At 43.4% G+C, this 26,865-nt stretch overlaps 2 protein-coding genes across 11 annotated transcripts in view; one reads left to right on the top strand and one right to left on the bottom strand.

The window, feature by feature from the left end:
- UBN1 (ubinuclein 1) overlaps positions 1–19,218 on the bottom strand; it is a 38,828-nt gene extending 19,610 nt beyond the window's left edge. For 6 of the 7 annotated variants that reach the window (XM_042971575.1, XM_007073377.2, XM_042971574.1 and 3 more), the window contains exons 1-8: positions 18,577–19,218; positions 13,993–14,280; positions 10,209–10,295; positions 9,555–9,650; positions 9,062–9,196; positions 8,245–8,348; positions 7,093–7,531; positions 674–744 (exon numbers count right to left, since the gene is read on the bottom strand). In XM_042971575.1, the coding sequence (XP_042827509.1) occupies positions 674–744; positions 7,093–7,531; positions 8,245–8,348; positions 9,062–9,196; positions 9,555–9,650; positions 10,209–10,295; positions 13,993–14,241 (1,181 nt within the window). In that variant the 5' untranslated portion in view covers positions 14,242–14,280; positions 18,577–19,218. Of the gene's footprint in view, positions 1–673; positions 745–7,092; positions 7,532–8,244; positions 8,349–9,061; positions 9,197–9,554; positions 9,651–10,208; positions 10,296–13,992; positions 14,281–18,334; positions 18,555–18,576 lie in introns of those variants that run through there. The other variant, XM_042971571.1, reaches the window with a different exon arrangement.
- A 152-nt stretch (positions 19,219–19,370) lies between these two features.
- The window catches only part of GLYR1 (glyoxylate reductase 1 homolog), a 33,910-nt gene continuing 26,415 nt past the window's right edge, over positions 19,371–26,865 (top strand). For 3 of the 4 annotated variants that reach the window (XM_042971576.1, XM_042971577.1, XM_042971578.1), the window contains exons 1-3: positions 19,371–19,510; positions 20,550–20,586; positions 21,820–21,899. In XM_042971576.1, coding sequence (XP_042827510.1) covers positions 19,473–19,510; positions 20,550–20,586; positions 21,820–21,899 — 155 coding nt within the window. In that variant the 5' untranslated portion in view covers positions 19,371–19,472. Of the gene's footprint in view, positions 19,511–20,549; positions 20,587–21,819; positions 21,900–25,252; positions 26,390–26,865 lie in introns of those variants that run through there. The other variant, XM_042971579.1, reaches the window with a different exon arrangement.

The raw sequence follows: 26,865 nt of genomic DNA on the forward strand, positions 1-26,865 counted from the left end.
CCAATTCATACAGTGCAATATTTCAGAGGATCAGGCATGCGGGAGAAGTGTCATGGGATGATATGTACATACCCTGGCCTTGGGAGAGGAGAATGACCCCAGGAGAGCAGGCTCCTGAGACTATACCAAGTTACCTCTTACTTTTCTGCACAAGCAAGCAACACTTTCTCTCTCATCTTATACTTGCCAAGAAATCCTCTTCCAACTGCCCATGATCATTTTATACAGTGTTCTATTAATACCTGCTGCTTAAGGTTAGTAAGACCTACCGTTTCCTGGAAACAGATATTTGGTGTAAACAACCCCCTTTAAAAAAAAAAAAAAAAGAATATGGGCCCCTGGATAGCTCAGCCGGGTGAGCGTCTGACTCTCGATTTCGGCTCAGGTCACAACCTCACAGCTCATGGGTTCAAGCCCCACATCGGGCTCTGCGCCGACAATGCGGAGTCTGCTTGGGATTCTCTCCCTCTCTGCCCCTTCCTGGCTTGTGCTCTCCCTCTCTCAAAATACATATAAGTAAACTTAAAGATAAATAAATAAACTAAAGGAAAATAATCACCGTTTTTTTCTCTCAGAAGCAGTCATCTTTAGGCAGTTCCATCCACACCCATTTCCCTGGCCTGCACAACCCAGGCATGGTAGCAGCAGACACATGGAAACAAAAGATACTCACTCTAGGAGGGTGCCATTAACATCCTGGGTGAAGAACTTCTGTCTGCTCTCTCCTTCAGCAGCTCTGGCAGCCTGGTTCACAGCAGACAGTAACATTTGTTAGTGCACTTTCCTCAAACAACCACACGCTCACCCACAGGCACAAGGCCAGTCCTTCCCTACAGAACACCTGCCGATTCGAGAAAATCCTCACTCAGCCCTAATCCCAGATTAAGTTCACCTACGATCACCCTATGCTCCCAAATTGGTATATCCAGCTTTTTTCAAATGCTGCTAAAGCATCTATGGACTGTCCATTCTTCCAGGACTCGAAACAGCAGTCACATAAAAGTCAATCATACAGAGTCAAAGTAATCATCACACATTTGATTCAACCAGCTGGTTACCTCCTGTGACCAGCACCCTATCACCTCAACTGTGAGATGGAATTTCCATACTTCCACAGTACAAAAACAATCATAACTGCAACAAACCCTCAAGATTAGAAAACCTTTATCCCCCTCACCCCTAAATAATAACAATGTGCTACTTTAGCACTTAAGGACATTGCAATTCTTGAGAAACTCACAATCCACTTAACAGTTTATCACAAACTCTATTACCAGACCATCTTAACCACTAACATACCTTCCTACCTGTTGACACAAGCCATAGCAGGCTCCTATACAGTCTTTTGCTTCCCACGAGAACACAGTACGCACCCTGCGTGTCAGCCACGGCAGGCCGCCAGGGCACTAAGTGCACAAGTCAGGAAAGCAATCACAGCAAAAGTCTGAACCATCGATTCTCACATTTGGCTGCATATTGGAATTACCTGGCAGTTTTCCCCACCCTAGACCTTTGGTCCAGATCGCATCACAATCTCTGGGGACGAGGCCCAGGAATGTGCACTCTTTAAAAGTAACCCTGGTAACTCTAATGTGCAGAGGGGACTGAAAACCACTGACCTAAACCCAAGAGTTGCTGGTCCAAAGGCTTTAGGTAAAATAAAATATCTAAAATCAGGCTTGATCTAGAATAATGATGGCAAACAAAGGCAGTGAGATTCTCGTCTTACAACAAACGATCAACCCTGATCAACCCCTCTGAGACTACAGGCACTGAGAACTACCCTCCACCTTCCTGTCCCCTCACGTGCCTTCCTCTCATTGTATCCTCTGCGACCCATTCCTACCTCTGGCTGCTCCCTCTCTGTCATTAGCTCTCCTTAATAATAGATGGAGTCCAAGATTCTATCTAAAACTATCTTCTCCCAATACCTTCTACACCTTCATAGCTTCAAAATAACACATAACCCATGGAGATCTCTCAAATCTAACAGTCTAGCTCTAAACCCTTTTTTCTAAGCTCTGGATTAGAATTTCCAATTACTTCTGTCAATGGATGATCTGTTGGTATGGACACACAACTTATCCAAAACCAAACCCACCAGTTTCTGCTCCTCCTCCTGTGTTCCCCACTTCTAATAACTACACTCCATCCTCCTGAAATCCTTCCACTCCTTTAAAACCCTTAGGTAGTTCTCTCCAAGCCCAGAATCAAACCCAAACTCTTTTATGTGGCATTTACGGTCCCCATTCTCCACTACATTCCAGGGGGTCCCCACCATCCAACAATTCAACAACCCCTTGTCCCACCTCAGTCCTATGCCTGGGCTTCCTGTAAGGCCATCTCTCCACTGCGCCAGGCCAAACCTGTTGTTTCCAGTCTGATTCCTACATACCCAAGGAGCTTATTTCTTACCTCAAGTCTGGCTGTCCACCTGACCATCTGCTTGGCCACACAAATATCACAGAGCTTACCTCATTCTGCTCTGTCCTACAGCCACCTGTTTACATGTCTACTGGTCCACTTACAGAGAACAAGCTCATGGAGGACAAGAACTGAATCTTATTTGTCAATATATTTCCCACAGCTGCCTATTACGTAAAGAGCTTAGTAAATGTCACCTAAGTGCACAGATGAAGGAACAAACAGGTATTACTGAAAGAATGCAACCAGAGGAAAAAAGTTTGGTACCAACAAACAGAACCTGCAGAGAATACACAAAACTCAAGCCTCTGCAAACCCCTGGAGGGAGGGAAGTGCAAAGGCCCAGGATGAAAGGGGGTGAAATGGATGGATGGAAATCAAAGAAAGAAAGGTTGCAACTTTTAATCCATTCACCTGAGGATTTCTTACGTTTTCTTAAGTATTCAGAAGTCTTGGCACTTCTAATATACTGAGAGGATTTTAGTTTGAGAGAAAATAAACAGGAGTCATTGTTTTGTTTAAGCTTACAAACTGCTACTTCTAAGATCCAGAAGCACTTTCGTATTCATTCAATCTAATCACTGTAACATGTATTTCAAATGCCCCACCATTTGGCAGACCTATCAACTGCTTCGGTTTACATTCAAATTTTACTTTTAGATTATCAGCCCGTTCTTCAGTATGTCGGAGGTTTCCAATGCCTTTTCAATTGTGTAGATAATATCTCTGAGGGTCTGGTTTTATAATGAAGGTAATTAGTCAAGGGCTGTATTTTTAAATAAATCCAACTAAAAGAACAACTGGATTTATATCTGATACTCTTCCGGAAATAAGTGAGGTTCCTCAACCCTAAGAAGAGATACCGTTGCTTAAGGAGTTGTTTCAATTCATCAATCCTAGATTAACTAAGAAATGAAATTAAATGGAAACAGTCCAGTCACGCTATTTTACAATAGTTCCAAAAGCCCTTTAATGAGCTGTTTTAATTATAAGAAAAGTCACTTACAGCCTCTCAGCACCTAGGTCAGAGCCTTATATACTGTACCTGTTTTTGCTGGCATGATTTTCTTTTTAAAAAAGACAAAACAGGTTAGGTTTTTTCCTACCCTTTTCTCCTTGGATCCAGGTCTGCCTTGATTTGTGAGGCAGGGGTTCTAAGTCTATAACAGGGTAAGCTGTGAGCAGGTGGAGTAGAAGGGTGACGGACATGAGGTCTCTGTTTTTCTTTTCTCAGTATTGTTCCCAGTTTATGCTTTAGTCAATAGAGCTGCTCATCTGTCTGGACCAGGCTGAGTAGCTGCCAGACTACATCAAGACAGTAACCTGAGGGGGCAACACACTCGAACTTTCCAACAACCAAGACAAAAGGCACAATCAAGGCCTATTCAGTGAAGACAAGGTAAAGCCATGAGATCAAATCACTGGATTCTTTGGGGCCATAAGAGCGTATAGTACAAAGAAACAGGAAATGAAAAACAGGCTAAATAGTGAACACAGTGAACATTGCTTGGGCATCCACCAGGGCAGCCTTCTTGGGGTACCTCTTTAACATAGTTTAATATAGTTAACTATATATAGTTAACTATATATAGTTAACTATATATATATATATTTCAAATATATTTTTTCCAAGTTTCAAGCATCACATCTAGTTAGAAAGTTAATCTACCCTCTCTCAAAAATAAATAAACTTTAAAAAAGGGGGGCGGGGAGCATGGGTGGCTCAGTCAATTAAGCATCCGACTCTTGATTTCAGCTCAGGTCATGCTCTCACAGTTAGTGAGTCTGAGGCCCCACAGCATGGAGCCCACTAGGGATTCTGTCTCTCTCCACCCTCCACCACTCAGGTGTGCACTGCGCCCATGCGTGCTCTCTCTCAAAAATAAACTTAGAAGTCTAATTTTTCCTTCTCAGAGTAAAGATTATTCCCTAAGGGATGGATACATACCAGATTAGGATCTGCTTATAGGACCGTGGTAGGTGACAAACAGGATCCCAGACCCCTTCTCTCCCAGGATATGCATTCTGCCACAAGAAGATGGCCTCTAACTTCCCAACCCTCCAACCTAGTTTGTTGACTTGCGTAACCAATAGAGGAGAGAAGTGATGTGAACACAGAATTTCTATGGCTAGATCTCACGGGCCTTGCAGCTTCCACTTTCATTCTCTTGAAATGTCACCCTGAAACTGCCATGCTCTGAAGAAACCCAGGATGAAAGACTAGAAGGAGGGACAGGCCGGATGTCCTGGCCACCTCGGCCACCCCAGCCATCCCAGCACCCGGCCAACTTGTCAGCTGAATGGAGCCACAAGAGTGAGCCAGGTAGGACCAGAAGAGAAACCACCCAGGCAACCAGAGTCAGGAGAAATGAAATGCTCTTTGAAGCCCTAAATTTTGGGGCAGTTTTTTTAGTTAACAGTAGAAACTGATACATGTTGCATCTAAGGCCAAAATTTTAAAACTAAATAATCTTATAAAAATAAAGAAGAGGAAAAAAGATAACAAGGGGAGTGAAAAATAAAGCGAGAACACGTAACACTACTAATGTTACAGTTATGTACATCAAGTTCAATGTAAATTTAAAAACGCAATGTCCAGTTCAAGATTGAGGACAGGGCTCCTTATTAAGGATCCAAATATCCATGGATGGCTTTTGAAATTATATGCAACTTTTGTGTACATAGGCATTTTCTCCCTGGGAGGAATAGCTTTCCCAGCAGAGTCTCAGTGAGGTCTGGGTTTAGAGCACTCAGCACACATGTAGGAGGCTCCAAGTGCCCGAGTACAGGACCCTGGTGAGAATGGACCACCTGGGGGTCCTCTGGAATGGCATTAAGTAACTTTCTAAAAATAAGCCTTCTTTTTCATGCAACCATCAAAAGTAATGAGGGCTTTACAATAATATTTATTAAGTGAAGAAAGCAGGAAACAATTATTCACAACTATAATTACAACTGCATAAAAACATATACACAGAGGCTAGAAAGGAATATGCAAATTGAGAATAATTTTCAGATTGGCAGAATGATGGGTAATCCCCATTTTCTATCCCATTTCCCAAAGGTTCTTAACGCTCTTATAGTAGAAGAGCTAGGTGATGACTTAAGTATCAATCTCACATATGAATGCTCATTTTCAGTATGTCAATTTGTCCTGGTCACCACCTCCCCACCAAAACCCAACCAAGCCTACCGTATCTATAGGGTCCAGAACCCTGTCTCCACTGTCCCAAGAGAGAACTTAGCAGTCACTGAGGAAGGACAGCTTGCTCAGGGTCCATCCAATGGACTCCAGAAAGTAAGGCTTTCTTGAATCACAACCCAATGCTGCTTCATATTAAGCCATTTTGTTTCCATGGAGTTTGTCCATCTTTTTCCAAGAAAGCAATATAATCAGTCTAAGTTATCAGACTAGAACACTACCTATGGTGGGTGGAGGGGCACATCCAAGAATGTTTTTGACTTTTCTCTAAAAACACGACTGGCTACTGCCGCTTATACCTCACTCACCTTACTTAACAAGACTTTCAGAAGCTACAAAAGAATTAGATTACAAACCGGAGGACTGAGAACGACCAAGAGTAATTTGTTTAAACATAAATTCTGAGAGCAAACACAGAACAGTATGCTCAAACATGCCAAGTTCAGATTCGACTACTTCCACCTACACGTCCTATTCAGATATTCTCAGAAACGCTGACATGACACAATTCATTTAAATCATCACAGAGAGAACACTGCACACAGGTGAATGAGGAAGAACTAGGGATCTGAGTAAGACATTTGACTTACTTCATCTGTTGTGCTCAAAAACTTTTTCAAAACAAGAAATCACTTGTACCAGTGGTTAACATTTTACCCTACCATAAAACACAAGGGATATTACACAGAACAGTAATTCTGAAATGCTATGAGAACCACTAGTTTAATACTTAAGCTAGAGTCTGATGCCACCAGTTGCATTATAAGTCAGGATGCCCGAAGTAAAATGTTCCTTAACTACAAGTCATCATAACTAATGATCTATGTTTGGTTCATAGTCAGTAATACACAACTGAACTGACAATTCTTAACACTCTAGAAAGCAATTCCCAATTGCCAAGGGCTGCTATAGCCCAAAGACCGTTGTTGTTCTTAACGGTTCATAGACAGTATGAATGTTCAGCTCCTTCTCGTTCATTAGGTAGTCCTATGATCGCTACCTAACAGTGATGATGGGCAAGTCCAGGCAGCAACCGAAACCCAGGGGCAATTAAGCATATACCCTAGGTTTAACATACACTTGCAAACTTTTGTGACTTTTCAAAACCTAATTACTAAAATGACAGATCTGTGCCTCAGCTGCCTGCTGCCAACATTAGCGTCTACTGCACCAAAGGAAAGACATTTGTGAGGAAGGAACGGACAGGCAGGAAATGGAAAGAAATTCCTCTAGGAGAAAGATTTTTTTTTCGGGAGTGAAAGAACCATGAAAGCCCTAAAAATGATGCCTGATGGTCAGAGCTTACACAGTTTCCTCACTCGGGAGAAGAGAGCTTGGAAAAGCTTACACCGAAACTGCCAACTCACTAAGGGTTGCTCTGGGCAGCGAGCTTCATGTGGTGCAGAACCATTGTCAATCTGCCCAAACTGCTTCCAGGAAAGCCCGGCCATTCTGTGTCACCATACCTGAGCCAGCTCCTTAACGCGCTTCTCCAGGGGCGCGGGCAGGCCTTCGGGGAGGGAAGAGGGCTGCCTGAATTCCTGGTCCAGTCCCACCCCAAGGGAATCGCTCTCATCATCCATATCACGGAAAGGGCTTCCTTCTGGAGACTCACTGAGCAGCTGCTCCAAGTCCAAATCAGTCAGCGAGTCCATGGCAGTGGCCGCCTGGAGCAAGTCGTTGTCAGAAGTGGAGCCGAAGAGCGAGAGCAAGGGGTCAGAGGTGCCCTCCAATTCCCGCAGGCCCTGAGCTTCCGCCGACGAGACCGCTACGGGCTTATGGTCTTCGTCCCTCTTTCTCTGAGCTTCTTTCTCCTTCTGAAATTTCTTTAACATCTCTTTAACGCTCAAAGCCCCAGAATATTTCTTTTTCTTCTTCTCCTTACTGGCATTGAGGGCTGTGAAGCTGCAAGCAAGGAAGAAGTTGGTTACGAAAGCTGCAGCACACCTCAACAGGGAAATTCACGAGAGACTGCCCCTGCTCCCAGCGCAACTGTCTCCAGGAACCTCAGTCACAGGGCCACCCTGTTACTCCTCCTCCCTCCTCTTGGCATATGGAGCTCCTTCTTGCTGGGACCAAAGCTTGAGATTTAATACAGGTTAGCAGAACAATGTCACAGAATGCTAAATATCCGATGTGTTTTTAAAAACCACTGCCAGGCTGAAACAAAAGGTTGCAAAAAAGTGGTGGGGGGCAAGAAAAATATTTAAAGGGAAAAAGCAGGAGCAGCAGAGAACAGCAGCAACTTGAAGGGCAGCTGGGGTGAGACCGAGTGAGGTGAAGAAAGCAGGACCAAAGAAGACAAGGGAAGTGGCAGAGACAGAAGGAGAACTGGGGCAGAGGAGGGGTGCCCAAGAGAACAAGAAACATCAGCAGTCACACAGTGACAGAAATAGCTGCCAACACCGACAAAGGGACAGAGCGAACTCCGATGTCTGACACACAGAGATGTGAGAGCACTGACTGCCCACGGTGGCACTGTGGGAGGCATGATGGGGAACGGAAGGCCAAGCCCTGCTGCCTCTTCTGAAGCTGTGAGGAGGAGGGCACGTCAGCTCCCAGGTGTCCTGCCCTAACAGTTCAGATTTCGTCCTAGCAAAGAAGCTGCTGCCTCTCACCCGGCTTTGGAAAACTTGGACTTTTTCGATTTCTTCTCCTTGTCATAAGTGTCATCTTTTTTCTTCTTCTTTATCTTCTCACCACCTTCCTTCAACTTCCGCTTCTGAGAATTAAAGACAAGGCACAGTTACACGGCTCCCTAACTCAGGGAGCAAGTGCACTACACAGCACTGGCCTTGCTCCGCCCGGGGTTCATCCCGAGAGCTGCCTCACCTCCTTCAAGAGCAACAGCTTTCAGACCAGTCCCTGGACCACAGACCTGCAGCAGGTCAACACAGCAATCCCACTGACAGTGTCTCCTGGAAGCACCCAGGGCTGAGGCAAGAGGCCATTCTGTAGCCTGAAACTTTTCTACTTCAAGTAAGCTGTATGCAGGCCCTACATCTTGTTGTAAACACGCAAGCAGTGGTAGGTAGATTTCAAAATAAACTTATCTTAAGGCTCACTTGTTTTGTCGGGGTGACAGCCCTGGGAACTGAAGTCCTCTACATGTCCACAGAAGAGACACAGCAAGGCTGGTACAAATTCCCCTCACTCCACACTCTTCACTGCCCTAGTCCCTGTCCTAAAACCACCTTGAGAAATGAATCGCTGCCCAGCCTGCTGGGACACAGGCACAGACAGCTCCAGGTTCACAGCACCTTGCCCAACTACAGGTATGAGAAGTGACCTGTCGGCCTTGGCATGGCTCAAGCCTTTCCACCAATCTCCTGAGCCAACCTAAACCAGCACATGTTCTGGTAAGTCACCTACTGATCTTATAAAGTCATGTAGAAGAAAGCAATTCCGAAATCCAAAATCATGTATTGTTCTAACCTTTGGAGATTTTTTCTTCTTTTCTTTAATGAAGTCGTCTTCAGATTCTGATGCCTGTCTAAATTGCAGGGTTCCCGAGTTAATGTAAAATCCTCCATACTTTGTAGTCAAAGAAGCAGGAACAAGCTCATCATACTGAAGGGGGAGAAAACAAATGGTCAGCTACACGTTCTGGTACTCAAATCCAAAGGTGCAGAGTGGGTCTTGACAGAGCAGGTACGACTGTGGTGTTCTGTCACGTTTCAGACAGTCAGTATGCTAAGACCTGCTTCTCGTCAACCACAAATGTCCAAACTAAAGGGTGTTTGGATCGATCTGGCCATTTTCAGTGAGGGAATCAAGGCCAGATCAAGGATGTCACTTTCCCTCTCTCACCAGGCCAGCTCTTTCTTCTTCACACTGAAGGCATGCCCACACTGACCCCATTCCCACCTCCAGGCGGTTTTCAGTAGGAGCTAAGATGGTTCCAATGACATTTTCAGTAAGGACTTACCGCCTCAGAATTATCGATGAAGGAGTCCGATTCATCATAACCGTACCCCATGTCAATCAGGTCCTGTATCCGATCTTTTCTACGTTTCTTTCCACCCTAAAATTTAAAATAGGTCATGTGCTTTTTCCATGTGTAACTGTGCTAAGAACATATAACATGAGGCCTACCCTCTTAATAAATGTTTAATTCTGAGGTCACATGCTTTTTTTGATACATAGAATTAATTGCTGCCTTGAACTCCATCAACTAGTGACTCAAGGTTGTAAAGCGTGGAACAGTGACACACACACCTACACCCACCCCACACCCCGTTCCCTGAAGACCTTTTAAAATAGAATAGATTTCTATCTGCACAAAATGGCCTAAGACAGAAGAAGGAACTAAGTGGCTTTGTATGCTTTGTATCATAATATTTATTCTAAGCATAAATTCTAGGAGTAAAAGGCCCTTCTTGCTCATTCATCCATTTAGCTTCATACACTAGTGCCTGCCACATGCATTTTCTGTACCTTAATGCATTTATCTAATAATCGCATTTTGTTCTCTCCAACCTCTGCACTTGTTTAGGTGATAATCCACTAAAGGAACATAAAAATGTCTGGAAACCTCTCCCACTCAGTGAGGTTGTTTTGTTGCCCAAGAGAGAAATCTTACATATTTTTCTTCAAATTTCCGGGCAAGGGCCTCCACTTTATGCCTTTCCTTTTCTTCATCATTGAAAGGATCTGAGAGATCTTTCTTCTGTAAAGAGATCATTTCACAAAAGTAAGAGTCACAAAAAAATTCCCACAACCCTATCTGTAATACCTGACTGTAGTACTGACTACTCAATACCTATAAACTGAATAAAAACAACTCTTTTTCAGAAAAGGGAAAAAAACATGCTACTGTCCCATCACTGTTTAATTAGTTGTTAAAGTCAAGTTTCCATTCATGTGATTCAATGAAACTTAACTGAATGACTACAATGGCCCACCATAGCACTAGGTCCCAGAGGGCTCCAAAAATGGCAAAGGGCCTATATTCAGGGATATTCAACCTACACAGAACTGTGTTTCAATATAGCTAGTTTCCTCGGTACTCCTAAAAATTATTTTATGCATTTAAAAACATTGTTCTAAGAAGGTCCATAGGCTTCATTGGACTTCCAAAGCAATTAATGGCTCAAAAAGGTTAAGAACCCACTGAAAATAGTGCAAGCTCTTGAGAGCTATTCTGCCTTACTGGTTGGAAGAGTGGTATGAACTTGCACTTCCCTCAGTGGTACCAGAAGTCAAACCCAGGTTCACAGCATTCCCGTTCCTTAGAAGCTTATTTTGATGGCTCAGTACAATATCAATACACATTCCAAATATTTTCACATGAATTTCCAAAGTTTAATTCTACTCTGCAAACTGTTGCATTTTTCTCATTAAGTACGTTTTCCAGAGTTGGGACCTTAGGTTTCTTTGGCAAGGAACCTTCATTTTAATAAAAGTCTCTCGTATCAAATACATTTAAGCCTTCAGAGTAGACCAAAATCACTAAAGATTGGATGCCTGTCTGAAGACAAAACTCAATTGCCTCAGTCTCCCATTTCTGCCTCCTGAAATCCAACCCACCCATAAAAGATCAGTTAAATGATAGAGGGTATATGTGCATAATGAGATAATAGGGAACATACATATGATGCAGGCATCACAAATGAGTGGTCTTTAGAACATGCACTCATTTGTATCTTCTAAATTTTCTATAATGATCACATATAACTTAAGTGGTTAAAATAATCTTAAGAAATTCTACCAATATAGAGCAGTCCTGGATTCAATGTGTACTCTTTCATGTCTTGCAAACAGTAGTTGTCCAAAAGCACTACTTCCCGAACATATGAAAGTCCAGCTCTGTCCAAACACATCACCTGGGATGTAAGCTCTCCTCTGTCCAAGCCTTCCAGTGCTTTATTTGTACCAGACTTAAACAATTACCACATTGTAACACCTGTTACCTGTGTTGGCATAATTCTAAAATACCTACAAGACTGAAAGTTCCCTTGAGGCTGGGATAGTGGCTTCTCCACCTTTATATACTCCTCAGAATCTAACACAATAGTTTTACATTACAAGAAACATATGGTAAATGAATTAATACATGAATCTGTCAGGTTACGTAATATTTTGAACACCACAGAGTAGACACAATGATTCAGGAGTTCTGTATCTGAAGGCCAGGAGAGTGAATCCCCTGAAAATGAATCCAAAGTTCTCTGTGTATGCTCCATAAATTTTTCTCCAATAGAGAAGGGCACTTGGACCCCCAAGAAAGGTGAAATCACAGTACTGGTATTCTAATTTCAGTTGACCTACTAATTTGGTTTGAGCCCATAAATAAAGATTTTAATCAATCTCTGCTACTGTCTCTTCCTCTCAAGGAAGATCATCCAATTCCTACTTTGGAAAAGGAAGCTTGCGTAGATTTGAAATTATTTTTCCTCATCTTGCCCACTAGCCCAAATATGAAAGGTTGACCTTTGGCACAAACTTACTGGCTTCATTCAGCTAATGGAAGATGATCTTAATCAAGGAAACACATTTTTATCTGAGCAAAGAAAGTAGACAATGCTCCTAACCAAAGGCATCCAACCCAAACAACAGTGAATCAGACTGAAGGAGCACTGGCCACTAAGTTCTGCTGCTAGAAATTTTGCCTACATGATCTCATTCTAACCTCAAACACCCTGTGAGCCAGGTACTAGGCTAATCCTTATTTTACTAAGAGTCACTCTAGAGATCAAAATACTCCAAGTGCGGGACCCCACTAACCCTTGCCTCAGAGCCTAGCACAGTGCACCAGGGTAGGTGCTTGTGATCTTCACCTACTTCCTACTCACACTGTAGGATTCCATCTACATAAAATACAAAACGTGCACACCCAGGGGCACCTGCACGGCTGAGTCAGTTAAGCAACTGACTCTTGGTTTCAGCTGTCATAATCTCACAGTTTGTGAGTGTGATCCCTGCATCAGGCTCTGTGCTGACAGTACAGAGCCTCTTGGGATCCTGTCTCCCCCCTCTCTGCCTCTTCCCTGCTCACACTCCCTCTCCCTCAAAAATAAATAAACTTGGGATGTCTGGATGGCTCAGTCGGTTGGGCGTCTGACTTCAGCTCAGGTCATGGTCTCACCATTTCCGCGTTCGATCCCCGCATCAAACTCAGAGCCTGGAGCCTATTTCGGATTCTCATTCTCTCTCTCTCTCTCTCTCTCTCTCTCTCTCCCCCCCTCCCCTCTCTCTCTCCCCCTCCCCCACTCACGTCCTGTCTCTCTCTCAAAAATAAACATTAAAATAAGTTAAAGTTAATTAATTTTTTTTTTAAATGCAAAACTGATCTAAGCTGTCAGAAATCATGGCAGTGGGCCATGTATTTTAGCTAGGATTTTGGAAGGGCAGGAGGATGGTTTCTGGTATCCTGGAAAATGGTACATTTTATAATCCAGGTACTGGTTACTTAGGTGTGTTGAGTTTGTGAAAATGCACCAAGCTGTGAATTTATCATATATGCATTTTTCTTATATACATAATTCAGTAAAAACTTTTTAAAAATTTTTACAATGTTAATGAATTATCAAAACTTTAGTAATAGCTAAAGCTGGTGATGGGTACATGGGCCTTATTACATTATTATCCTATTCTGTATTTATTTGAGAAGCTTCATACTAAAAAGTAAAACAAATATGCCAGGAAAATAAACAGGTCTTTTAAAAAACATTTAAGAGGGGCACCTGGGTGGCTCAGTCAGTTAAGTTTCCAACGCTTTTATTTCGGCTCAGGTCATGATCTCATGGTTTGCGAGTTCGAGCCTCACATTAGATTTTGTGGCGAGTGTGGAGCCTGCCTGGGATCCTCTGTCTCCCTCTTTCTCTGTACCTCTACTTCTCACTCTCTAGCTCTCTCAAAATAAACATTTATGAATAAATATAAATAAATAAATAACATTTAAGAAACCGCACTGATTCTCACAAGACCTGAAGGCTACAACCCAATTCTGGCAAATAAAACAAAACGACAACAAAAAAAACTCCCACAAAAATAGGTTTCCATTCATCCAGGTAAATAAACTATCTAGAATATCACTGTTCAGAAGAGATGAGCTATCAGTGTCTTTTCTTGTCTGTCCTTATGCTAACTAGGCAGAGTGAGATTTCATTGAAAAGAAAAATGTCCAGCACAAAATTCCAGTCAATGAACAGTCGATGAATGAACAGTCATGGTTCTACAAAGAATTCTAGCCTTTCTTACCCAGAGGCACAACGAGCACACCTGTGACTGCTTGGGGCTGAATGCCGTCATCTAGGGGCAGCAAAAGCCTTTCAAGCCTTGTTTCCACCCTCCAGAAGACCCATTTGCACAGGATGTCCCATGCATTCTATCTGCAGATGGAGTCTGAGGCTGCTGGGGTGTACCTTGTCTGTGGGTTGAAGGCCTTTCACCTTCCCTCGTATGTTCTTCACCAGCTCTGGGTAGAAGAACTCTGGGCAGCGCTTGTGATCTGGCTCAAAGAGGGTGAGTGTAATCCGAACAGCTGCTGCAGCCGGCTCAGAGTCCTGATGCTGTTCTGTTCCCCCAACCTCCTCTTTCCGGGATTTCTTCAAAAATGCAGGATTCAGAGAACCTGGGAGAGAGGTGAACTGGACCCTGTGGGGCTCCGACATGGCTACCAACAAGTCTTAGCGGGTGTCACTGCATGGCTTCTGTTAACATTAAAAGAAGAGCCAGGTCAAACCAAGATGATAAAAATGATTTTTCCTGTTCAAGTATACAGATTTAAGCTTAAAAGAATTTCATTGTCAAGAAGAATCCATTGTTAAATTGACCTTAATTACCACTTAGTACTTTTTCCTGCTTCAATTACTATTCATCTTAAATTTAACATTTTTATATGTATATGTAAATCACCCCAAATCCTATCATTCAGAGATAATCAGTGTTCAGCAAACTTCCTTCCACTCTTTTTTTCTGTACCTAGTCAAAGGATCCTTGCTGTTAGAGAATCCATGCTGACAGAGCCTTAAAGAATCCTTAAAACTGCAAAGACCACCATAAAATATTTTTCATTTAATTTATCCAATACTTTTTTTTTTCTGGCTGAGAATAATCTCTTTCTTAAGATCTCTATACTTTCATCACCAGCAGTATACTTTCATTAAAAGCCAATCTTCACAATGACAAAGTTTTCAACAGCTCACAGAAGGTACTGCCTCCTCTGGGATAAGCAAAAAACAAGTGTCTCAGGAGAAATCTGGCTCAGCTCATTTCCTAATACACCAGCCTCTTCCACCCAAAACTGGGCCTTGGCAAAGTGAAAAATTATCACATGCCGAAGACTTTCAAAGCTGCCTGGGAACGGTCAAAACAGACTGTAAAGCCCAGAATTGTAAGGGTTTACAGAATATAATCATATACCATATAAATATATATAAAAGTATACATACGTGCATGTATGTACGTAAACACATGTATATGTAGAGATTTCTGTGTGTACTTTGTTGTATAACCTTATGTCTTCCTTTTTCACACTCATACTTTAGTATGAACTTTTTTTTTTCTGTGAACTTTCTACCATGATAATAAGTAAGGATATTCATTGCAGACTAGGAAAAATGATAAAAATCACCTCAATATCCAGCATTAAGGGAATGGCTGTCAAAACTGTGATTTTTAAAAACTGATTTGTAAGCGTTTCGGTATCTCATAGATATATAATGCCTGCCATACTTTTTCCTGATGTTATTTACTGTTTTTTATTTGAGTGAGGTATGATAAAAAAAAAAAACTTATTTTACATGTTGAATTCTAACTTGGCTTCTTCCCAGCATCTATCACTAACCTTTCTTTCCAATGCTGATTTGGCATGTAGTGTGTAGAAATGTATTTGACATCCTAAGATCTATTACTGAAATCCAACCTGTTAGATTAGTACTGTAAAACCGGACATTGTTTAACCAGTACTACACTGTTGTGAAAAATTTTATGGTGTATTTTAATATCTTCAATCCAAAGTTCATCTTTATTATTATTCTTTTAAAAGTAATACTTAGATACCATATGTTTTCACTCTTATGTGGATCCTGAGAAACTTAACAAAAGACCATGGGGGAGGGGAAGAAAAAAAAAAAAAAAGAGGTTAGAGAGGAAGGAAGCCAAAACATAAGAGACTCTTAGAAACTGAGACCAAACTGAGGGTTGATGGGGGGTGGGAGGGAGAGGAGGGTGGGTGATGGGTATTGAGGAGGGCACCTGTTGGGATGAGCACTGGGTGTTGTATGGAAACCAATTTGACAATAATTTCGTATTAAAAAAAAATAATACTTAGCTATTCCAGCCTGTTTATTATTTCAGATCAATTTTAGAATCATTTTGACAAGTTCCCAAGAAAAGCTCACTATATTTTGACAGTAACGAGTAAGTAGTGACTAATTCAGGAAGATTTACACATATCATACACATCCACACATAGGAATGTATACTAGTCCATAGGCAGCATTTGTTCTTTCTACTATGACCAAAAATTGTGATCTCTAAGACCAGGGAGTAAAATATCCAAAAATGAAGAGTTAAGGGGCACCTGGGTAGCTCAGCTGGTTAAGTGTCCAACTGGGTCTCGGCTCAGGTTATCGTCTCACAGTTCATGAGTTCCAGCCCTACATCAGGTTCTGTGCTGAGGGTGCAGAGTCTGCTTGCGATTATGTCTCTCCCTCTTTCTGCCCCTCCCCCACTTGTGCTCATGTTTTCTCTCTCAACATAAACTTAAAAAAAAAAAAGTTAAAATAATTCTAAGTAGACAGCCAAGTGATTAGCAGCAAAACAGGTTTGCAGTGCAAAAAAACACTGTGCACTAAAATACTGAAAAGAAATCCCCTAAAAGAAACTTTCAAGGCTCCCAAGACATTCATCATGGACTGGGTTGTAAAAATAAATCACAGCTGAAAGCTGAGGCTTAAAGATCCCCCACTGACACAAGCAGTTGGAGTCTCACTATAGGGAGGCAATCTATCAAGTAGCACATGGGATATAGGAAGTTAACTCTGGAAAGGGCAACCAGGTCCCTGTCCAGGCAATAATTTTAAAAAAAATTTTTTAATGTTAGAGAGAGAGGGAAAGAGAGAGACAGACACATCATGAGTAGGATAAGGGCAGAGAGAGAGGGAGACACAGAATCCAAAGCAGGCTCGATGCTGTCAGCACAGAGCCCGATGTGGGGCTCGAACTTATGCACAGTGAGATCATGACCTGAGGTGAAGTCTGACACTTAACCGACTGAGCCACCCAGGTGCCCCCAGGCAGTAATTTTTAAATGTAACTTTATCATGATCCACATTTTACATACTGTAACTTCATTCACTTAGATGGTAAAACTGCTTCTCTCACTTGTGTGACTTTGCAGGCCTAAGAAGTTACAGAAATAAGACTAAAGTAAATCAAACCTATAGCATATTAACACTTTGAAGTTAGAGTTTGGATTATATCTTATAATCATGACAACTGCTTGCTAGCTGTTACTAAATTATGTGAAATATTTAAGAGAATCAGACATAATAAGGACTGAAATGTTAGACTTACAATTTTAATTTGAAATGCTTAAACAAAAGTTTAAAAGTGTTCGTTTAAAACTGATTTATACAGCTATCAGACATACCAGAGTTGGGTCTTTGGGAAGATTTTACTATTAAGTTTATAAGTTCACCATTTTAGAAGTTTGAAGTACATGAGAGAACATATGGACTTTAAGTGTAGTTTAAAACACTGTAAAAAGTTCAGTGTTTAGGGGAATATAATCTGTTAAACTAGTACCTTAACTGAAACTCTGTCAAGGATCAAATACTCTTTACATCTCTATTCTTAAATTTGTAAATAGAATAATTTAGGGGAGTAAAACTTAAAAGGCTTAAGAAAAACTAAGTATTTAAATAGTCAACTTTAACAAGTTGAACATCAATCTAAATAAAAGCACAATATTGTACACACGCAAACATCCTTCTTAAAAAACTTCAACTGGCAATTATCCAAGAAATGCTAACTGTTGCATCTCGGTTCTCAGAAAATATGTATTTTTTAATATGCATCCTTATAACTATTGTACTTTCAAACTGATTATCAGTGAAGAAAAACTTAATTTTTTTTTGCTAGTTTTTTAGTCTCTTTACTAAACTCATTTACTTTAATGGCTTTCCCTTTTTTTTTTTTTTCCACAAAAGGCTGTCCTATCATCCCCAGAAATAAGAATTTTGTCTACTTTCTGAAGTGTTTACTTTTGTTTCATGTCTTATTGCATTGGCTAAAACTTCCAGAATAATATTAAACGTATATTCTTCACCATGTTCTGACTCTCATGGGAATACTTCTAGGTCCAATGTGATGTTGACTTAAAATTCGGATATTTTATCAAATCATTAAGATCTCCTTCAATTCCTCAAAATTAAAAGATTTTTTAAATTAAGAACATATGTTGAATTTTATGAAATCATTTCCTGGAATCTTAAATGTGCTTCCAATTATCGGTTTGTCCTTAGGACAAAACAGTAAATGACAGCTCCTGAAACTAACTGTCGGCACTTTAGGGAAACCGAAGTCTAAAAAAATACCAGGCTGTGGACAAGCCAACTCAATAAAAAACAAAAAAACAAAACACTCTTGAAACCAAAGTCTGTAGGACAAAAACGCCTACAGGAGGTGCGTGTGGATCCGCCACCTTTTCAAGCAGAGGACGACTCAAGAAAAACTCTTAAATAGACACTTAAGACTTACTCGGAGTCTGCAACTGCGATTGGGACCTTTCCAAACATTTTTATTTTTTCCCCGGGATGTGTGTGTGGGCCCTGTGCTGAACTGATGTGAACAAGTTCCCCATTCAATGACTTGGTTTTCACGTACTGAAACTACGCGAGCATTTGCCTTCCTGTTGTCACAACAGCCACTCCCAACTTCTCTAAAAGTGTCAAACTACAACAAGGCTTACGTGAGAGCCCGGTCCCGACAAAGACACGCACCTTTGTCCCCGGCGCGACGCAGGCTACGGCCCCACGGGCCGCACTCGTCCCCCCGCGGCCGTCCTCATGCCGGCCCGGGCGCCCGGGCTGCGGCGCTGCTAGCGGCCGGCCCCCGAGCCATGCCTCCCGGCGGGCGGCCGGCCCGCTCCGCGGCCCATGGTTGGGTCCTCGCGCGCCCGGGGGAGCCTCGCCGGCCGTGTCGCCGCGCCGGCCCCGGAGGAAGCGGAGAGACGCCGGCTCCACGTCGGTCGGGCAACTCGGGACCTCGGCGGGCTGCTCGGGCGCCCCGGGAGAACTTGAGAGGCGGACGCGGGCTCCGGTCCGCTCCTCGGACGCCGGCCGTTAGAAAGCGCGCACGGAAGGACCCGTCCGCCCTCCCGGGCGAGGCCACGCAGAGCCCGCCGGGTGCGGGCCCCGGGCTCGGGCGGAGGCTGGCTTCCAGGCCGCGCCGAGGTCCGTCAGGGCAGCTCCCGGAGTGGAGACACGGCCGGCCCCCGCGCCGGACTAACGGCCGTAACGGAAGCGCGGACGGGAGGGGGCTGGAGGCCGGAGCCCAGGGGCAGGGCGGGCCGCAGGGCCGGCTCCCTCGCGCACTCGGCCGGCAGCACCTTCACCGCCGCCTCCGCCGCTTCAGACCGCGGGCGCTTCGTTGTCACGAGCCGGAGGGAGGGGGAAGGAGCCGGGAGTCTCCGGGCTCCGGCGCGCCGAGACCGCGGCGCCCGGGTCACGTGCCGTTCGGCCGGCCAATGAACCCCCACGGGCGCGGTGGCGTCAGAGCAGCGGCGTGGCCGGTGACAGCCGGTCCCCGTCACGTGGCCGGGCGCACTCCAATGGGCGGCGCCGGGGCGACCTGATGTTCCCGGCGGCCCGTGCGTCGGCTGTGGTTGGGTGGTAAGATGGCGGCTGTGAGTCTGCGGCTCGGCGATTTGGTGTGGTGAGTCCGGGCGGCCAGGGTAAAGCGAGGTGCGCCGGGGAGCTCCCTCACTGGGCGCGGGGTTCGCGGCCAGCCCCGGAGCTGCCTTTCTATGCACTCCAGGCTGCGGAGAGAGGGCGAGACGAGGTGCCGGCGCTGGGAGCGACGCCGGGCGGAAGGGGCAGCCCGGCCCCGGGGGACTGAGGCCGAGAGTGGCCACGGCGGGCCGGGCTCTGAGCTCCAAGGCCGCCCGGGGGAGGGCTTCGCTCCGCACCTGCACGCCGGCGGACACCGTGAAGGGAGGCACCGGCGCCGCACAGCTCCCGCGGACACCGGGTTCTTGGGGTCTTGCGGAGGCTTCCCGGAAAGCGGGAGAACCGGGGAGCCACCGGGGCCATCTCGCCTGGGCAAGCCCGTCAAAACTCCCGTTGCGATGGAATCGACCTGTGCGGGCGGCTTGGCCACGGGTGTCGAAACCGGACTGCTGGCGCTGCCCCGTGAAGAAATGAAGGGAGACTTCTCCTTTACGACCGAAGGCTTGGCAGTGACCAGTGCCTTCTTGGGTGCCTCTCGTGGTGTGCTTCTGTGTCTCAGACTACCGCTCGAACCAAGACTGATCGTCGCCGCTTCCCTCGAGCGACGTAGCTCTCTTCTCGACCCAGAGGAAGGTTTCCATTAGCATTTGTCAAAGTCGGGCTGGTCTCGCGGTGAATTAAACCAGACTTTGTAAGGGGAAGTCTGTGTTTACAGAGCAAACTGCCCCCCGACCCCCGTCATGGGGAGGCTCTTAGACAAGTGACTCTTGATTCGTTTTGTTGTTCTGTGTTCCTTGTCACCAAAAGAATGCACAAATCTTAAGCACTTTTGCATTCTATTTCTGAAGAGTTTGGGCTTCTTGGGCCCAGCTGTGGAAGCCAAATTAAGAACTCCTGTTTGCCAGCTTTTGTTTTGGCACTTGAGGGTGCAGGTGGAGAGTTAGGAAAATAAATTTCATGCTGAGTGGGTTGAAGGAGATGGACTGGCTTTTCCAGGGCAAATGCTGACTCTGTGTTTTCTCTAGGGGGAAACTCGGCCGGTATCCTCCTTGGCCAGGAAAGGTGAGTGTCTTGCTATTAATGGAAGACATCTGAAGTTGGGTGTGAGGAGGTGAGAATGTAAGATGTGTTCCCCTCAAATTTTGGCATTTAGTTAAACTGGACCTACTTGGGGGGAAAAAAAAATATTTATTTACTTATTTACTTGTTGACGTAATGTCTGCACCCAATCTGAGGCTGGAACTCACCACCCAGAGATCAAGAGTCCCATGCTCTTCTGACTGAGTCACCCAGGCATCCCTGAACTGGACTTATTTAAATTAACACTCAGAGTTTTTCTCTTCCTACTCTCAGATTGTTTAGAAAAGGCAATATAATATAAACCAGGTTATTTAATCTGCAGTAAATGCTTATCTCTTGAATCAGAGATGGTTTTGGTGAAGTTTTTTAATCCTGGAAATCAGTTTTAATTGGAATTTAGCTTTACACTTAAATGTAACAAAAGGAGAAGAAAATAAATTCTCCAGGAAGAGAGAAATCTAAATGTAGGTTAGCGAAAAGTCAAAGTATTTTTGTCCCAACTAAGTTTAAATCTTCTTTCCATGTTACCATATGTGCTGCTCCAGTGCCTCTTTGCAGAAGTTGGCATTCCAGATTTTGCATGAGGCGATCCGTCATAGCTTTCCAAATGTTCTGTTTTTATATTCTTGCTAGGAGCCCAGGAAATGTCTTTAGACTATCTCTGTGCAATATGGCATATTCATTGCCTCAGTTGTCCTTCATTGTCATTATTACCTGTCTCAACTCTTCGTACACAGGTTTTTTTATTTTTATTTTTTGAAGCATAATTGATATACAACGCTACAATAGTTTCAGGTGTACGAGGTATTGATTCAACAATTCTATACCCGATGCTTACCATGAGAAGTGTAATCCTCACTTGACGTTATTACTTCACAGAAGTGTTTTTAAGAACGTTCTCTGCATTTCTTCAGTGATTTAAGGGTCACATGGTTGGGGGAGTTGACATTGATGTTAGTTTTAACTGCTTTTAAAACAGGGCCATTGCAGTGAAAGGGATTTTCTGTCTACCAAACCCTACTACATGGTAGATGTATTCTAGAAGTTCCTAGAATATTTGCACATTTCCATACATCTCAGTATATAAGTGCCAGATTTGGACATGCACTAGGCCCTGGGTTCTTTTCAAGCATATTCCTTTTCTTTTATTTCATTTTTCTTCTTACCAACTTAGAGGTACGGAAAAACCTTTTTTTCCTCCCTTTTACTCCCCAGATTGTTAATCCACCCAAAGACTTGAAGAAACCGCGTGGAAAGAAATGCTTCTTTGTGAAGTTTTTTGGAACAGAAGATCAGTGAGTAGTGCTTATCAAGAGTTTCACTTTCCCTTTGGGCATTATCCTGGATCTGAGCTACTTGCAGGAATATTCTAGGGACCCTAGTTCATTTTTACCGTAGTCTGTCAGAATGGCATATCGTTCTGGCTTCATACCTAAATACCTAAATAAAAGATGCTATTCTTAGCTCATAGAAATTATTCTGGGGCCAATAACAATGTCAGTCAAGTGAGAAATAGGATTCATCATCTTCTTAATATGGTAATCACAATAAGATATTTTTTCACATCTTTTTATCCAACTCCATAGGCAGTTCCTTTTATAAGGGCCACGTTTAGTTCTCTTTTAATGGCTGTTTATCATTGTGGTTCATGTATGAGGTATACACTGGAAACTAAAATCTTGTTTATTCTAAGAGGAGTAATTGTTTAATTCTGTTCTCATTTGTAAAACTAGATGACTTTCTAATATTGTAGCAGTAGAGCTTTTCTAACCAGATCTGTCCTAGAGTTGAAATCAGGACCATTCTTTTGAGATTCTTTGATAGGCAGTAGAAGTCACAGTGAGGGGGAAAATGGAACTTGAGTTTCCAGTGATTTAGCTTTCTCATTATTACATGGGTCTGATTACCTGGATTTAGCTAGATGGATTGATTTAAGTAGCTGTATTTCCACTTAAGATTCTTAGAGAAAAGTTTAGCTTTGGCTTTGGAAAATGTGTGTGTGTGTGTATGACCTAAGGAATCTAATACCAGTGGTTAAAATATACATTCCTACAAAGCGATATATGATATTCTATAGCAAAATCTCTTATAAACAGTGTTATTCTTTCTGGAGTTTATATGCTGGGTGCTTATCCCAGTTGAGAGTTTAAATGGTATGTGTACCTTCACCATGCAGATCTACCCATATATTCAGCCCCTGTTTTCTGTCACAAAACAACTTAACGACCTTTTGATGACAATATTTTAAGGGAGTCACTGGCCCAGAGCTGTGAGAGCCAGAGACACTCTGCAAGCAGGAATGTTCTGGTAATGCTATTGAGTTGATGAGAAAGATTGTCCTGATGCATAAAACAAGTGCTAATTGTTCTCTTAGCAAATTTGAGTTTCTGACACCGAAGGGAACTACTGGAGAAAAGTGAATGTTGTGGCGCTTGCTTTTCAGGAACTTAAGTAACAAGACATAAACATTTCAGACGGGAATACGTGCAGAATGAGTGATATGGGTGATTGATTATTAAAGCGTTCTAGAACAAGGAAAGAGTAGTGGAGAACAGGCAGGTCAATGAAGGCTGATGGAAGAGATGGGATTAGAATCCACCTCTGGAGGATGGATAGAATTGAAATAGGCAAGAAGTCAGGCATTGTAGGCAGTGAGAAGACCATGAACAACTGGGTATTAAATCGGATGTGTGGGCAGAGGGAGGCCCCCACCTGGAGTGAAGAACGGTACTTGAGAATAACCGAGGCAGTATGGTTGGTCCAATTGGTTAGCTAAACGAAGATGCACACAAGTCTAGAACAAAAGTGGAAACTCATGGAAAGTGGGGGCTTGATGAAATTACAAGAGGCCTGAAAGCCTTTGTGTTCTTATAATTTTTAAAATGTTGGAAGGTCAGAAGAATAACCTGATATTTCTGTATAACAAATACTACAGATAAGACAGAAAATTGAAGTTGAGTGTATGTCAGCACTTAACCAGGTATACAAGTGAAGCCAGTGAGAAGGATACACTTACCAAACACAAAAATAATCTAACGGTGTTAGTAGTGGTGGAGATGATATGATTTCTAACTAAAGTGTTTTGAGGGGATTCATGAGCAAGTGGATTTGGGGCAACTGTTAGCTATAATATCTTTAAGCTTTTCAGACTCCCTTGTTAGAATTCGCGTAAAAGGGGCACCTGGGTGGCTCAGGCAGTTAAGCCTCTGACTCTTGGTTTCAGCTCAGGTCATGATGTCACAGTTTGTGAGTTCAAGCCCTGTGTTGGGCTCTGTGCTGACAGCGTGGAGCCTGCTTGGGGTTGTCTCCCTCTCTTTCTGTGCACCTCTGTCTCAAAATAATTTTTTTTTGTTGTTATTTTTTAAAATGTTATTTAAAAACTATGTTACCACAGGCTAACATGTTACCTTTTTGTGGCCAGGCAGTTGACAATGAAAGGAAACAAAGGGTAAGGATCTCCAAGCACTTTTGAAGGGAGAAGGGTTCTTAGTGACCAGTGATCAGCAAATGTTATTTAGTGTCTTTATGTTATCTGAAGGTGAAGTATCCAGACCATTGGGTACCAGGGAATTACTTTGGGGAAAGTATTTGGAGTTTGGATTTGATGCTGGCCTACTCTGCCTTCACATGCCAGTTGTACCTGCCCTACAATTTGGGCAAGCTGTTTTCACCTTTCCAAGCCTTTGTGTCCTTGCCCACACGTGGGGGTGATGCTACCTACCTTGCAGTCACGAAGGAGAAGGGGCGGCACTTGCTCATAGTGTGGTTTGGCATATAGCAAGTGTTTAGTAAACTTCAGGTCAGGGTAGAGATGTGTTACAAGAGACAAGCTGGTAAAAAGTGTGTGGCTTTAAGTAAGGGAAACTTAGAGAGAATCTATTTGAAAAGAAAGGCATCCAAGAGTTGGAAATTCCTAAGGACTTCAGCCAGGTCTCCTCTTTTGGTCAAAAGGCTTCGAGCACAAAACAGTAAGTTTGCCTTGCCAGGAGTACTGTGTGCAGTGCAGTCCATGCTCCCAAAGGGATCTGATGGATCTCATCAAGATCAGAAAAGGGGACCAAATCAGATCAAAGAGTAGGATTCTTTAATTCGAAAAAGCAAAGTCTGAAAAAGAGCACAATCAGAATTGATCAAATGATGAATGGCCTTAAGGAGGTAAACCCTGTTGTGTTCATCAATCATCACACATTTCAACAAAGGGCAGTGTGAGTAGAACAAGTGTTGTGGTGACTGTGTTTAGGGCATGCATAAGGAGCGCTGTTGGAAACAGACATTTGAGAAGTGGTTTAGACAGGAAGTACGAGTGGATTTTTAGAGGTGAGAACTGCTTTGTACAGGGCAGGGCCATAAGTGGCTCCAGAAGAAATTGGGCTCTATCTACCTCACCTTTAATGCTTGATGTCAGGGAGAGGTCCATATTCTCCTGGCACAACCTGGGCTAGAGACTCTGTTGGTTCCTGGGCCTGACTTTGGTGGATAGGGTCTGACCCCATGGTGCTGTTCCTAAATTCCTAAAGAGGATTAGGATTCAGTCAGCGATATTCAGTTTCAAAACTGACATACTACATATGGGAAAAAATATTCGTGGATAAGGTTGTTTGTTTTTTATAGTAGCAAGGATTTTTATTAAAGAGTAAGAAGGGTAGCCCCTTAAACCAAGATTTCAATCTTTTAGAAAACTAATTTCTCTCTCTCCCTACTTCTGTCAAAACATCTAACAAATTGTGTTGACATGCCATTAGAAAGAGAGGACCAGACCTTCCTGAGCAGCCTCCCCTGTAAGGGGAAGGACTGAGTAACATGGTAGATGGAGCTCTCTGAGCCTGGATGGTCACTATGGGAATTACCTGTGGTTCCTTTCTGTTTCACGGAAATACGGAAGGAAGAATACCTTCAGCATTAACTTTGACAACTCCGCCAGGTGACCACTCCCAAAGATGAAGTCTCAGGCCTACGAGGCCCACCCTGGACAGATGGTTGCCCCTCAAAATAGAAACCGAGCTCAGGGTTTAAAAATTTCATCAGCCGCTGTGGATGGCAGAATGGAGGGAGCTCATTTAGTTTGTGGGTACTCAAAAACCCCCAGAAACAAACAGTTCAGGAGAATACTGCCAGCAAAAGTGGGTAGATCCCAAATGACCACCTGTGAGTTTCTGTGGCAGTTTTCATATCTGAACCTACAACAGCCCTTTCAAGAAACGAATAGGATATTTGTTCTGGTTCTCTCTCTTTAACAGACATAGATAATGAGAGGCAGGACATTTGTGGAGTTAAGTGATAAGATGTCCAGGATCCCAACCTGAGGTACTTTTTACATCAAGCCAGATATAAGGTATGAAGTGTGTGAGTATGAAAGTAAGTTTTGGAGAAAAACCCGTAGCTGGTCATTAAAAGCATAGCATATTGGAACTATCTGAGCATCCCTTTTTCTTTTCGCCTGGCACCTGATTGGCCCACTTTCCCTACATCCAACACTGTGTCATAGTTGGAGAACGGAGCCAAGAGGATAGTGAGTGCTCTGCTCCGGGTATTACTTGGACTGAGCCGGCACTGTCCCTCTGCCAGGGCTGGACAGTCCCTATCCTAGAGAGCATTGAGTAGATTTTCCTCTCCCAGCACCAGCATCCATCCTGCAGGTGACTCCCTTCGTGGCTGAGACAGTCGACTCCAGGAGCAGGTGTCATGCACCAGAATTAAAGAGTCTGGCACAAAAGAAGCATCTGGCCATACTGGCATGGGCAACGCAGCTTGAAAGCCTCATCTAGCATTTGGGAATGTTGTCAAGGTTTGAAAACAGAATCTTCTGAATCTGTCTTATCTGCGAGTCTTTGTTGATGTTTGTATGATAAGCGTTACTTGAAATTAACTGAGGAGCTCTAACTTTCTTTGTGGGGTTTTTTTGTTTGTTTGCTTTCTTTGTGATTTCGGAGCAACTTAGGCTTGGACCTGTAACAGCTACCCGTCACCCTCAGCCTCTTTCATTGGTGTAAGGTGTTTGGGGGGAAAGCACAGAACTGGTTTGTCAGTACTACACACCCAACCAGACGGAGAAGCAGACCCACGTCTTCTGACCCCATCTTTGTTCTCACCTTGGACTGTGCTCACCATGTACCTGTTCTCTCTCTCCACCCCTACTCCCACCCAAGTCATCGTGTCTTGCAAAGTCTGAGACACATATGTGAGAGTTTTGGAGATTGGTCCTAGAGCAACATATTTAATGTGATATCTACATGATGTGATTTTAACTTAAGAGTAAAGCAG

Source organism: Panthera tigris, chromosome E3, assembly GCF_018350195.1.
Source record: "Panthera tigris isolate Pti1 chromosome E3, P.tigris_Pti1_mat1.1, whole genome shotgun sequence".
In the NCBI taxonomy this organism is placed as follows: domain Eukaryota; kingdom Metazoa; phylum Chordata; class Mammalia; order Carnivora; family Felidae; genus Panthera; species Panthera tigris.